The 14935-nt window shown below is 37.3% G+C and overlaps 2 protein-coding genes and 1 pseudogene across 2 annotated transcripts; 1 reads left to right on the top strand and 2 right to left on the bottom strand.

Annotated features, from left to right (window-relative positions):
* Positions 1-96: 96 nt before the first annotated feature.
* Positions 97-6617, bottom strand: LOC18588514 (Nucleotide-diphospho-sugar transferases superfamily protein). The gene is made up of 14 exons (XM_007012971.3): positions 5786-6617; positions 4637-4692; positions 4342-4516; positions 4007-4108; positions 3689-3760; positions 3300-3416; positions 3076-3153; positions 2445-2507; positions 2266-2362; positions 2058-2136; positions 1776-1987; positions 1191-1336; positions 637-759; positions 97-550 (listed from the first exon to the last, which is right to left on the bottom strand). The coding sequence occupies exons 1-14, from the start codon at positions 5870-5872 to the stop codon at positions 398-400; spliced, it is 1560 nt and encodes a 519-aa protein (XP_007013033.3). The 5' UTR covers positions 5873-6617; the 3' UTR covers positions 97-397.
* A 4206-nt stretch (positions 6618-10823) lies between these two features.
* Positions 10824-13205, bottom strand: LOC18588513 (tRNA/rRNA methyltransferase (SpoU) family protein). The gene has a single exon (XM_007012970.3). It carries the CDS (start codon positions 12799-12801, stop codon positions 11029-11031), a length of 1773 nt encoding a protein of 590 aa, XP_007013032.3. The 5' UTR covers positions 12802-13205; the 3' UTR covers positions 10824-11028.
* Positions 13206-13223: 18 nt separating this feature from the next.
* LOC18588512 (mitochondrial import inner membrane translocase subunit TIM17-2 pseudogene) lies at positions 13224-14211 on the top strand (annotated as a pseudogene).
* The last annotated feature ends 724 nt before the right edge of the window (positions 14212-14935 follow it).

Here is a 14935-nt window from a genome sequence, read left to right as displayed (position 1 = left end):
TGCTTGAAATTTGATACAAAGAAGAAAACGAGACATGAAAAAATATATAAATATAAACAGAATGTTCACTCAGTAGAGCGGGATAGGAGAGTAGGGTAAATCACAACACTACTGTCTCACATTTGAACATTAACTGTATATAAGGACTTGTCAAAATTACAGGATGAATTCAATTCAAGTTACAAAACCAGCCCCGACCAGGGTTGATAATTTAAGAATAAATTGTTTGAATGGGGACTAAAAAATGAGGCTAAAATTCCTAAACCACTAAAATCAATCAAATAAGGAATCACCAAATAATCCACCAACAATCAACCACCGATCGTTGCTTCAGAATCCTTGTGCCTGTCGGATCTCGAAAAGGGGAGGGAAAACTGGTCACAAGATTCTGTCATCTCTAAACATCGTATTTCTTGGGTTGATGCCACTGAGCCAAACTTCTGGCCAAAGAACTGAGGAATGAGGCTTTGGGAGGAGCTCCTTTCTTCCCATATAAATGCTTCCCTCCCAAGTCCGTGAAATTTGGACCCATATCCTTATTCCTTTCAATCTGCAGAATAGGCGAACACTGCTAAGCATTGGCCAACTACATAAAGCTTATTATGAATGCTTAACTGTTATGCTCAACTGACATACCTTGCTTATCTTCCCATTCTTCAAGTGATATCGAATACCAGACCAATTGATAGATTGACAGAAATGAGAACGGAAGGCAGAGATGGGGTATAAAAAGTTATCAACCAGCATTGCAGCAAAGACCTGCTCAATCACAAAATAATATCATTTCCATCAGTACATACTCCAAATTATTTGTTATATCCAAGCTCTAGCTTGAATAGTGACCAGGCTTCAAGTCAAAATCAGGCCTTCTTAATTCCAACCAAAAACATTTAGTTGATTTAAGTATATAACTTATATTTTATTCTTTAACAGAAAGCTTGATTACCGTAATTTGCTATTCTAGTCTTAAGGAGATTATCCCACGATTCCAGTTTAGGCATTGAATCTGGATGAAAGGCCAAAATTTTTGTTCTTCACCCTAAATATAAATGTATAATCTCTGAGTGCATATACAGTTACTTAAAAAAGCAGAGACTCGAGATAAGCACTTAAGTTTTGGGGGAACAACAGAATGCCACAACTTATAATACCCATTGCCTCCCCCATATTAAAGAGATAGAGGTGATTACCATGCTCCAGTTGTAAGTACCAAGTGACAGCTTAGGTGCCTCAGGAGACAACATGTTGCAAAGTTGAACTTCAATCCTTGTTAAGTTCCACATAGAAAGTAGCTCCATAAAGGTACAAACAGCTAGGCAGCTCACTAGTAACAATCCTGTGCAAAAGCAGTTTGTTTAGTTGCTGGAGCTAATTCCAACTTCACAATTGTGGTATGCTACTTCTCTAGCTTCCATTTTATTAGATTGAATACTTTACCAGCAGAATTACAACCTAAAAACACAAGTAAAAATGAATTTTCTATTATTTGGCAAGGGCTACTCCCAACATTTCTAGTGGAGGAAAGGCAAACAATTATGGAACCCTGATACACAGGTATGTCTAAATGACTAAAAATCCAATATGATGAGGGCCAAGGGAACTTGTAAATTATCTGTATAACTCAGTGCTCTCCCAGCCAAAAAAAGACAAAGCCTTATTACTCAAAAACTACCAAATAGACTGCTATTGTTGTCCAGATCAGGACCCCAGGCATTGGTTTCATCTGAATTAATTAATACTACGACCTACCCAAAAAGGAAAATTAGTGTGCTCACCACCAGTAGTACAAGTTGTTTCCTCGTATGAATAACCCTTGATACAGATTTGTAGTGCTGCTGCAACATGAACCATACCCATCAAGTATGGCGCAACAAATCCCCATGACAGATAGCAATGGGAAGAAAACAGTGCTTTATTCATTAGCCAATTAACCTTGCTAATGTATGATTCCAAAACAAATGTTTGCTTCCTCAAATAATTCCAGTACCTGGACAAGAAGTCAAAGTCAACATGGATATAAGTATAATAGAAAAGCCTAATGTGTAAAAGTCACGAACCTTGAGAAACTAAGATCACTTGCAAGAGGATGAGGAAAAACAGCAACTGGAGGAGATGTAATAAGCCTCTTGTGGGCTCCTGAGAGGACAACATATGAGCAGTTAAAAGGTTGCAAGTCTATAAGTGTACAAAGCTGTAATTTTAATATCAACGGAAATATTGAATTTCTTCTTAGTCTACTCAAAGATTTACTAGAGACTGTATTACCAGCTAGAGCAGCTAGAGTCATATCATCGGAGTATCCACCATCTCGAAGTCCCGAGACCACACCATATCGGTCATATCTAAAATCATCAGCATGCATCTGAAAAAACAATCTAGATGAATCAGAATAATCCTTCAACTTTGTGCATGAAACACTGAGAAGGATAGGAGGAGCTACTTGCCATCATGCACCCTCCCCACAGAAAAAATGTTTTGCCACCAGTAGCAAATCCCATTGAGCAAGGCTGTAGATAAAAATGTTCAATGAGTAGATGGACTAGAGGATACAACAATCAACTTACTAAAGAAAGATTAAAATAACACATTCAATATGAACAACTAGCGCACAGTTACACAAAAAAAAAAACACAAAAGTTTTTCCACTCATGAACTACGTTAAGGGGGGGGGGGGGGGGGGATCTTTCATTCTAACTATTTGCTTCACCTCTTGGCCAAAACCAAATAATAGTTAGAGATGAGGAAATCCCCCTTATGCCCCAAACAGACCATCTATAGTGCTCTATTCTTGTTGGAACTTCCGGCCATGGAATAAATTAACACATGTGAGCTGACATTCCCCACCTTGTTGCTGCTTTGATATTTCAATAAGAAGTGCATGCATGTTGATGTGTGTGTCTGAGTTAATCTTTTGGGGAGGAGATACTTGTGTTATAAAAGGATGCAACTTATCTACAAGTGGATGCTGGTAGATCGTGCAGTAGGAGACTAAACAGTAAGCCATATACATATCGGATATGGTCAGGTATATACACTATCTTGGGAAGAAAACATAAATCATAGAGGGCACCATACCATATGGTATTCATAGATGCAGTAACTCCCTAAACTTCCAGATGGTAAATCAAGAGGATATCCAGTTTGAATAAATATCTGCAAATAATTGCCAATAACATGAGTACTATAAAAAGAATCAATAGTTTATATCTGATTCACCATAACCATAAGAGGCACACATGTAAAGGTTGAGAAAAATCTAATTATTTTGATTGAAGGTATATGGATCTGCACAAACATACGTCTGGATTCTTTTCCATCTCAGCAGTGAGGGCTCCAATTGACCCTGGGTGCAGCCTAACATCATCATCCAAAAATAATACATACTTGGAATCTTTATGCATTTTCTCCACCCCAACCTTCACAGAAATACCACAATAAAAATGATTAAGCACTATAAAGAATACACTTCTAGCAGAGTGATTTTAACAACATACAAGGACTAACTTAAATGATTGCGTATTAGCAAAAGAGGACATCTTCAGTTAAGGATTTATAGTAAGTCTTCACTAAGTACAAGTGAGTGACAAGACATGTAGTCTAAACAATAATATGAATACAAAAGTAACTGATATACAGGGCCAGGTCATTTGCAAAATTTGTTTAACATTTGGGTTTAGTTGTTACATACCAGCTGGTTATGTATTTTCTGACTACAGGTTGTTGATAAACCAGCCACAATGATTTTAGCATCAACATCATCCTGCACAGAGAAACATGCATCGAATCAGGAAGGCAAGTGAAGCCACAGCGAAGAAGCTCAAATGAAGCCCTCAAACATTCAAATAAAAAAATAAAAGAGAGAGAGAGAGCATTGAGTCTTTCAGGGGTTTTCAAATAAAGTGGGAATGAAGGATTACATAGTAAAAACAATCTTATTTGACTTTTTGTCAGATTCGTTTTCTTAATGTAATCAGAAAATGCATGATGAAGAAAATTCATGGTATACCTTGAAATCTGTTATTAACCGAGATATAGCATGGTAAGCCGGGTCTTCAGTACTTTCCACCACAAAAAGGAACTCTAAAGGACCACCATAGAGAGATGTGATCTGCCTCCAGCAATGAACCATAATTAAGCAAATATTCCAAAAAACTAAACCTTTTAAATTAATCAATTCCGGAAGAGCAATATGAAAGAAAAAAGAAAGGGTACATGTCTACTACTTATTAATGGAAATTTAGTTCAATTTTCCATTTTCTGATGAACAAAATGTGAATGAGGAAAAGCTAAATGCACGCTTTTGAGCATGCACTTAGAAGACACCTCTAGTTAAGTATGCACCTGACTCTTCCAATTGTGTAGATTATGTTCTCCAAAGCCTTTTAAAGGCATCACAACCGTAACTCTTGGTAGATTGACCTGATTAGAGTGCTCAAGTTTGTTAATATCATGGCATAGAAACGCAAAGCTATTGCCACCTTTCATGATATCCTTCATTCGATTGATCTCCCTGTTCCTGCAAAGGGCAATAAATGTAGATATATATAAATGAAATGGGCAAATTTCTAGGTCATGTGACAACAGAGAATAGTCATGGCAGCCTGCGTTTTAAATTCTTGCCATTAAAACCACGTACCTGACATAAGCAGCAAATGCCCACCCAATAGCAAGAGTCAAGCAGATTACACATCCCTACATCATGTATAAAAAATTCAAACTGGTAACCTTTTTAAATTTTAAATTGGATAAAGAGAGAGACAAAGAAGCAACTGATTTAGGATAATCAAAACAATTGCAAAACAATAAAGAAGGAAACCATTAGTCAAAAGCAAAAGATAATCAGCTAGCAAAACGGATAATATGTATCAGTCAAACCATTGAAGTTCCTTCAAAAATGTAATTGCTAATTTATGTATAAAGGTAAAGATGTTTCAATATCTTTTCTTTCGGATAAACCATTGATTGGAAGCTGACTTCGTTTGCCATCCAATAAGACAACCCTTGTTACATTAACTGACATGTCAGCCCTCCCTCCAACAACATACACATATCAGTAAAACCAAAATAAAGTTCCCATTATATGGAAATGAAGTTGTAATTAGGAAAGGGAACCTCCAACTCCATTTGTTACAATCCTATAACAAACAGAACTCAACTCAGAGCTTGATAAAACTTCTTATTGCTTAAGTATCATCCAATTACATGACTAATGTAAAATTAAGGACTTTCATCTACAAACTTCGTTATCATTACAATGAAATTGAAGATACATTGCAGACTATCATAATAACAGCCACCTCTATGACCAAATTTCAAACATTTCATCTCCATTATGTCATAAGCAGTGAATAATTCATTTACAATCTTTTTTTATTTTTTGTAAATTAAAAAAAATTGTTCTACAGTTAGCTATCTGGATCCAATGGTAATGGAAAACCTGCACCTTCGCTGTAAAAAGGAAATTACAAATTCTTTAAAGAGTAGATCTTTAAGGTTACATATTAAGGAGAAATAACAAAAATAATAAGCTAACTATACATAAGCTATGAAGCTAAGAAACCAACCAAGCATCAATTTAATGGCTGAAAAAAGACAAAAAATTGGTTAAAAAAGCTCAGAATAAAAAGAAAAAAGAAGGAGAACTTGAACCAGAAAACAATTCAGCTCATATACTCAATTAAATAAAACACCAAAAAGCCAAGAAAAAACAAATCTATTTGGCTCTCTTTACGATTAATTCTCAACTTTGTGCGGAAAATCGATCTGAAAGAGATGAAACACAAACCTGGATCTGAATAAAAACAGCGAGAGGACTACAGAAAGCTCTGCTGAGATAGAAGAGAAGCCAATCGACAGAGTCCAATGCCGACATTCTATTATTTCTTTTCTTTCTCTTTTTTTGTTTTTTGTTTGTTCTCCTCTTCCCTCCCTCAATCCTCGTCGACGGAAAAGGCTGAAACTAGCCAAGCAAAAATTAAAAGCCCTAGAAATTAGCTTCGAAGTTTTGTCTCTTTCTCTCTCAATGAAGGGCGTCCGTCGTTAATTTTGGTCTCTGAGAGACTCCGCAGAGAAACAGGAAATGAGAAGAAAAAAAAAAAAAAAAAGAAGAGGGTAAGAGTAAGAGACCGCGTAATTTTTATAATTTGGATTTGGGAAAGAGAAAGAACGGTGATTGACCACACACATCCGCCCCCGGCCTCCTCTTTTACAGGAAAACGGAATATCGCAAAATAGACAGATTGGAAAGTTCAAAAAAAAAAAAAAAAGAAAAGAGGGAGAGACCGTTGGATGGGTTGGTTCTTTATAAGTACAAATAAATTAGAAAGAGCTTTAGGGGATCGGCTGACTGGGTGAGAGTTATTTTGGACCCCCGTGTGAGTTGGCACGTGCCCTTCGCATCTCTTTTTCATTTTCTAATGAGAAAGGGGGAAACGGAGAAGGAAGACGATGCTGCATTATGATCCGAATCTTCTTCTTTCCCCGTCGTTTTAACGAATTGTGGTGCCGTATTCTCTTGCTCTTGGTTTTTCCGATTTTCAGCCTTGTTCCTTTTTTGTTATTGCCACGCCTATTTTCCATTTCTGTACATACTGTTCAGTCTTTTGTCCAAACCAATGGACTTTGTCTGCTTCATTCTATATGCTCTTCCTCTTGTTTTCATTCTCTTTTCTCTTCTTATTTCCCGCCAATCTCCCTTTACCCCTTTTAATTTTTCTTGGTTTTTAAGAAAACTGAAAAAAAAAATAAAGAAAACCTTCGTGCAAAAAACAACTTTATCAACTTACAATATTTTTAATATTTAATTAATTAATTAATTATTCATGAAATACAATTTTCATTTTTACATAATTTATTTATTTTTACATATTTATAGTAAATTATATGTAATCTCTTTATTATGTATCAGAGGAACAAAGGAGAAGAAAGCTTTTTTTCAGGGTCCATGAAAGAAAGAGAGGAGAAAAACAAAATTAATTTTAGAGAAAAAGAAAGCAATTAATTCAGACAACTGAAACATGATCAATGTTGATCATCAATTGCCAATCTCGTTCCTGTAATAGCCAAAAACAAAAGTTGTTTATTTTTCCTTTGATATAATATCCAAAAATAGTTGAATCAAAATTTGGGTATAAAAATTAGAATCCCTCTGCAATTTTCTCGTGAGAAATTCCCCGTCGTCCACTCCAAAAAATGCCAAAGAGTGGCATCAGCAATTCCTTTTTTATTTTTAAGACAGGCTAAAATATCAATAATTAAATAAAAGATCCAAGAGACAATATCACGTGATCCGACTAGGTTAATAAATTTGCTTTTAGAGCAGTGGTGTGTCAACCTTGGAAGAAAGAAAACGCCAAACGGTAACAACAAAGAACCCCGGCATGGATGTCCAACTTTTAAAAGAATAAAATTAATATATTTATATTATACCACTATATTATTTGTTCTTCGTTTGTTAATTGGGATTTCAAGGAATGCCCATCTGGATCTGCGAAATTACGTCAGAATCTTATGTTTTTAAGACACTGTCAGCTCATTTCAAGATTGATTTCCGCTGTTGGTCGGTATATGGTGTATGGTCATGTTACCTTCCAAGCAACACCAATTTAACCTTTGAAGGGATTCATTTCGACAACATTTTGGTTTTTAGTTAAATAATTCAGCAAATTTAACTTTTCTCTTCAAACAGAATTGTAGGGCTTACTGTATGAGAAAATTTTGTTTTTGTTATTAATTACTGTATGAGAATGCCAAGTTAACAATGATAATGACATGTAACAGGACTCGATAAACAAGGTTAATTAAGACCAGAATTATCAATAATGGTGGAATGATACTGAGGGCCAGTTGTCTTTGGCTACTCCTGCAAGAAAGATGCAGTGGACACTTAGCAAGTGTATTGTGGAAATTAATAAGCTGTCAGTGTGCTGTTTATTTTTGAAATGCTGATGTTGTGCATTAGCCGGATTAGCAACTGAGGCAGGCAGAGGCAATATACACCCAGAGTTATTCCCACATGGTGGTGCCAGCTTTCTTACTTGAAGAAATCATGTTATCAAAACACAACATGGTTTGCCTACTTGCCTCCCATGTGGCCCACTGTTTTGTATATTTAATGGCAAAAAAGAAAAAAAAAAAAAAAAAAAAAGAAGTTCATCCAGGATTAAATGAATCCTGATTTATGGACAAGTGTTGAATTGGATTGGATGGATGGTATTCTAACCTACCAGTCCATTCTTTGACTCCTAAAACAATGATTGTCAGCTTTTCAATACCTCAAGCTGCATTTCAAAATTTGAAATTTTCTTCAACTGAATTCGAGTTTATGGAACAAATAATGGAGGTCTGTATCAACTAGATTTCTTGATCCCAATCTAAATTAAAACTTGAACCTTTTGAGAAGGTAAGGCTTACTACTTGATTACCAAATGAACAAAATCAACATTTTTGTTGATTGGGACTTTGACAATGATAAGTCTGTTACAGGTAAACTTAGCTACAAAGAAGAGAGGTTCAAATCAGTTCATTATGCTAGAGAAACAAGAGGGACCAAGGTAATGTAGCTATTGATTGGGAGCTTGAAAAAGTCATTTTACAAGGGGACCAATCCATAATGGACAATGGGGGAATGCCACCCGAGCAAACAGATGTCTTTAGCCTTGTTCAGTTAATCAACTATTAACTTTTTCCCTACAGCGAATCTGTCTTCTATTTTCGTGATGCAAATTCGTAGATAACTCCTATCACCTTGAAAATCATATTTGTATGTAATCCAAATTGAGAGACTAAACAGAGTTTGATTTCAGAAAAGGTCCATCCATGATCCATTCCAGTTGCTTTAGAGAAGTTCACAAGGCCGAAAAAGGACAGACGAAGTTCATAAAGTGTGAAGGCTTTTTCCATCCACAATGTTAAATCGGGCAAAAGGTAATTTCAATCAGGTTTCCGCACCAGTCTCGCGCAGAGTTTGGATAGATTCGTTCTGCCGCCACTTCTTTATGCGTTTATTGTCTTTCCCCTCGTTAAGATGATTCAATGATAAGCTTTTCACGGGGAGCAATTGCACCTGCTCTTTCCACTTGTGCTCCATCCTTGTGGAGTGGGTAAAGAAAAGGTGGAAATCATTCCCATAGACACCACCCATATGCCACAGAGGATTTTATTTATTTGTTGTTGAATTAACTTTTCCTAGTCCAAATTATTATCATGGCCTGCGGTGATTTTCAACTTCTTTCTTTTGTTTTATTTTTATGATTGAAAAGACTTTGTGGATGAACTCTAACTAGTCCTGCAAAACACTAGACAATTGTTGACTTGGGTTTATATTATCTGTACTAGAATCAAACCAAAATCATAAGAAATTTCAACACGATTCAGCAGTTTCAAAAGCCTAAAAAAAACCACACACAGTAACCATTAAATGTCCAAGGAAATTTCCGAATCTGTCATCGCATTCCAAGTGTTGTCAATGGATTAGGTACCTGCAGGAAAAAGATCTACCTAGAATGTTTTATTCTTTTTCCATGTGCAACCACATGAAACAACAAACAACCTTTTCTTCGTTTTCCAGGCTGAGAATGAAAAGCCAATGTGGGGTAAAATGCCATTATGTCGGGGCAGCAGATAACGGAGATTATGACAATTGCTTCACGGATCCACCAAGCGAATTTAACATTTATGGAACTGGATTACATAATCTTGTATCATGGTTCTTTATTGTCATTTCAGTACTCTTCCATTGTTTTCTGCTTAGCAAGCTTTCTATATTTTTGTAGCAGGCCAACTGCTTGAAGCTGCGGGATTTAGCCCAGCAGAAGGGTCGAACAAGCAGGGCCGAGTTTAAACTCTAGCTCCTGCCAAAGATAAGGGGTTATTCGCATTGCCATTATGCCACACTTAAAGAACAAAAAAAATCCAGCTTTAACCTGCCACAAGAATTGGATGAATGATTTGCAAGAGTAATTTCCACTTGTCTAATTTAGGATAGCATCCAATATTATAAAAAAAATTTTCCAAGTTGATTGGAGGATGAAGGTTTGCATCAAAACTTATATTTTCAAGTTGTCACGTACTCTTCCTCTGAAAAAAAAAAGAAAACAAAAAGAAAAAACCAAAGTAGCCGTTTAGAGAGCAGCTTCATCTCTAGGGATTTGATAGCATGACGATGTGGCCAATAGAAAGGCACCCATGGTCGCAGTTGCTGTAATTTTATTTGGCATCCCCACAACTATAATATTAATACCATGAACTCTTTGAGACCGAAGACAATATGCAATTATAAATCAAGGACTATGCAAAACCTGAAAAATATGTGTCACAAAAGTATAGTATTGAAGATGGCAATTTTCTTAGACATCACTGCCTGTAAAGCTAAAAAATCAGCGCATATTCTACATTATAGATGATAACAATGCTATCTTGTCCTGCATTTTTGTGAACAAGAAAGAAGAGGCAGCAGAAATAGCTGGCTTCATTGCAACACACTAGTATGAGGAATTGCAACTTGACAAAGCAAAAAAAATTCTGGTCCAGCAAATATTTTTAGAGAAAGCCCAAGTCTTGCAACTAAAAAACTTTAAAGTCAAGCATCTTACATTCATAAAGGGTTTCTAATTTTCATGCATGCTTAGGTTTGCCACCTACTAAAAGAAACTGTTGAATCAATCAAAATTGAGAACCTTCTTGCATAAACAAAGATTCTACCAACTCTCTTATGATGATAACAAATCGTATAATAATTGCAGCATATTGGAAATGAAAGAATGACCATCAAAAAGCTTGAACAGTCTTAACTAATAAATTGTTAAAATTTGATTCCAAATCCATAAACTTTAAATTATGTGCATCTTTCTGCATATAACCAATATTAAGTCTCTTATCGCATATCTTTCCTCTAAAAAGAAGAAAAGTCAGAATTGTCAAACTACTTCCCTTTCTAGAGAAAGCCTTACAAATGGAGATAAAATTTTGGCAATAGGCATTAAAAGATCACAACATAGACACCTAGCTAAATGCAGCACCCATGGAATATCATTGATGCATATCAGTTGACTTGTCATCTATCAGATAATTAATACCATGGCTTTTTCCAATTAAGTGGTGAAGAAGCACACCAGCTGCAACACTGACATTCAAGCTCTCCACAGCCAAAAAGGACTGGAACTCCTCACCTGAGCACCCAGAATCTACTTCTGTAGCTCCCAGATCATCAACCTCTCTGGCTGCTATATCCACAGGAATGTTTCCAGGGATCCTAACTAACTGAGTACACGATCTCTCAACTAAAGGCCTCAAGCCAGTGCCTTCACTGCCTAAAACAAGTATGGTTGGTACACCTGGCAAAACCTCATTCAAGGGAACAGCTTTAGAAGAAACAGAAGCCCCAAGAACCCGCCAACCATTTTCAGCTGAGGAAACCAAGAACTGCATCATATTCTTGCAATATCTAAGCTCCATTAATTCAAGTGAGCCAGCACTTGCCTTGCTCACAACACCACTTAATGGGGCTGAGTTTTTTGCACATAGAACCACCCCCGAGGCGCCAAAGAAGTAACCTGACCTAATTATTGCCCCCAAATTCTGAGGATCAGTAACCTCATCTAAAGCTATCCAAAGAGAACCTTTCTCTTCGTCAATTGAGACAGGCTCCAATTCCTTTATTTTCACCATCTCTAGAGGAGATGCGTCTAGCACCAAACCCTGATGGGGGCGATTATCAACAACCATATTGAGATCATGCTTCGACACTTCCTTTACACTTAACCCGAATTTTTCAGCCATCCTAAACACTTTTTCAAACCCTTTTTTATCCTTCTTTTTCCTATTATTACTACCCAAATCTAATCCTTCTTGGACATACAAAGCATAAAATTCCCTTCTTCCAGCTGACAATGCAGCCAAAACAGGACCCACCCCATAAACCCCTTCACCAACCATCTTAGGTACAGTTGATTCAGTAGCCTCTTTCCATGTTTTTCGACCCCAACTTTCCTGCTTATTCCATCTTCGAAACTCTGGTTTCTCAGACCCAGGCTTTATGTCCCCCATTCCTCTAAAACTACTCTTAATCTTATCCCATCTTGGATCATCAACAACCTCATCCTCTTCTCTTACTCCCTTTTCTTCATTGCTTTCATCCCCTCCCACACGACTACTATTACGATGATCCCTCACCATACTTACCTTTCTACTTTCTTTAATATCCAGTGGGTAAGCAGCTTTTTTTCCAAAGAAAGATGCACCTGATTCCTCCCACGAGGACTGTCCAGTATTTCCTACTGTCACCTTCTCCAACCTCTTTGGTATTTCCTCCAAAGATGAATGATTATTCTCTTTTGCCAATCTATCCAACGATTCCTCCCAAGAAGAACGGTTATTAGTCTTCCCAATCGCCACTTTATGTGACCCTTTTGCTTCATTAACTTTCTCTGAGGCTAACCAACGTAATGATTTTCCTGCTCTACTTAAGTCCCTCTCCTCAGCAACTCTTTTCGAATGTAAACTGGATAGACTTCTAGCTCTTACAGAAGAACAACACTGTACAGCACTCCTCATCCTAAACCCACCTAAAATACTTCTGGGTTTTTCAATACAGCCAATTTCTAAAGACTTAGAGTGAAAGTGAAGAACTTTATGGGAACCATAAATTAATGAAGGGTTTAGTGAGGTTTTTGGGCAAGACCCAATTGGTAAAGACTGGGTTTTTGAGCTATGAAATTGTTTGATACATTTGGTTTGTGAAGAAAACCTAACGACAATGGGAAATGCTTGGCTTTTTGTCAGGTTAGAGTAAATTGTGCGCATTTTTAGATAGAATTGCAAGAACTACTGCTCACTTAATAAACAGGAGATGAATTTGGTAATTGAAACGGCAATTCAGTGAAATAATAATTTACCTGGATTAAGTGCAGAGGCTTTGGACAACTAAAGCAATGAACTTATCCACTCCTCGTCAATGGTTAGACAAGCTCTCTTTAGCGGTTTTCCAGCTCTGTTTCTCTATATCTGATAGCAAATTATCTTTTTAGGTTTCTTTGGCTGCTGAAGCCTGAAGCATAAAACGACGCCGCCATTGCAAAACCTCCCGCTTTTTTCTGTTACTGAAGTGACTGAAATATCCTTAAAGGCCAAAAATACCCTTTATTAATCATCGTTAATCGAAAATATCCCAACTCTTTGACTATTCCGGAGGGGCTTTTCCGTCAGGCCACACTACACAAAGAAAGCCCATTCTCCAAGACAGAAAAACCTCGAAAAGTCTTCTTCCCTTTACCAGCGTCAAAGCTAAAACCCCTTCAAAACCCCCTCAACCAACCAGCCCACAGAAAAACCAAACGCAAAAGGAAAAAAAAAATCGTTGCAAAATGGGAACTCCAGAAACCTCTCGGGAACCGTGCCCCGATCGCATCCTCGACGACATTGGCGGCGCCTTTGGGATGGGAGCCGTGGGAGGATCGGCTTTCCACTTCCTCAAAGGCGTCTACAACTCGCCAACTGGTTCACGCTTCCTCGGCGGCTCTCAAGCCGTCCGTATGAATGCACCGCGTGTGGGTGGAAGCTTCGCTGTCTGGGGTGGTCTCTTCTCCGCCTTCGATTGCACCATGGTTTACGCTCGCCAAAAGGAAGACCCTTGGAACTCCATCTTCGCCGGCGCCGCCACAGGTGGCTTCCTTCAGATGCGCCAAGGACTCGGCTCCTCGGCCCGATCAGCTCTTTTCGGTGGGGTCCTATTGGCTCTTATTGAAGGAGCTGGGATCATGCTCAACAAAGTCCTCTCTGCCCAAGAAAATATGCCTGTAATGATCGAAGACCCTGGGCCTGGGGTTGGACTCCCAATGGGCTTGCCGGGTCAGACCGGAAATGAGGTTGGATCTTCCTCGGATTCGGGTTGGTTTGGAGGGTGGTTTGATGGGGGGAAGAAGAAAGAGGAGGCTAGGAACGGGGGGTCCAAAACGGAGATTTTGGAGAGTTTTGATGCACCGCCGGTGCCGACTTTTGAGTTAAAGTGAAATGGAGCATTTAACGAGGTTAAAGTTTTTATTTTTGATATAGGAAAGGATAGAATCCTTTATTTTCCATTGTTTTTTTTTTCTGTTTTGAAGAATTTTTGAAGTATAGTTGTAGCATTGTATAATAAGTAATTGGCGATTCTGTATCGTTTGAGGAATCTAACTTATAGTTTCATAAACTAGTAGTAGTATTTTGCTGTATGAATTCTGATTTCTGTTTGTTACCATATTGATTTGTGGTAAAAATCGTTTCATAGTTATCCATTGTCTGCCCTTTGACATGAAAACAATGACATTCATTGTTAACATATTCATTCATACGTTTGTAATCATGCTGGGGCATTTCTGCTTGGACAAAAAAACGAGACATTCATTTTTGTTGTCTTAGTGGAAATATGGAATTTGGTTATCATCCTTTCCCAGTCTTCTTGTTTTTCATGTTTTTCTTTGTTAATGGCTTCATGACTTGCTATCAAAGGTCAATACATGGTTCTTGAAGAGGTTTATTATGTGTGGGCAGATTTATAAATTGAATCTTATATATTTGCTAGATGTTGTTAATAGTTGGTTCTAGTATGGCTGGCCGTGTTTAGGTAACCGTGAAATATCGATGATGTCTTTTAGTTATAAGGCCTGACTTATTCGATGTTTTGAATGCTGAACTTATTACATTAATAATTTTCTCCCTTGCGTTTTGAACTTACGAGGCTCCAATATGTCCTCTGTTCCTTTTGTTGAGTAAAAGATGGTGCTATTCCTTTTCTTCCCTCTGTTCAAGATGAGATTTATGCTACATATTAATTTTATTTGACTTTGAGTTTGCTTGCTCTCTAGTTTAAGTCCTAATTTTATGCTGAATACATTTTGTTCATACTTTGATATATTCACAGAAAAGTGTTTTTTGTTTTCCTTACGCAGTGTTATCTTCA

Source organism: Theobroma cacao, chromosome 9, assembly GCF_053813885.1.
Source record: "Theobroma cacao isolate CCN51 chromosome 9, ASM5381388v1, whole genome shotgun sequence".
Taxonomy (NCBI): Eukaryota; Viridiplantae; Streptophyta; class Magnoliopsida; order Malvales; family Malvaceae; genus Theobroma; species Theobroma cacao.
Note: the sequence above shows the minus strand (reverse complement) of the source record. Positions and strands in the feature narration are given on the sequence as shown.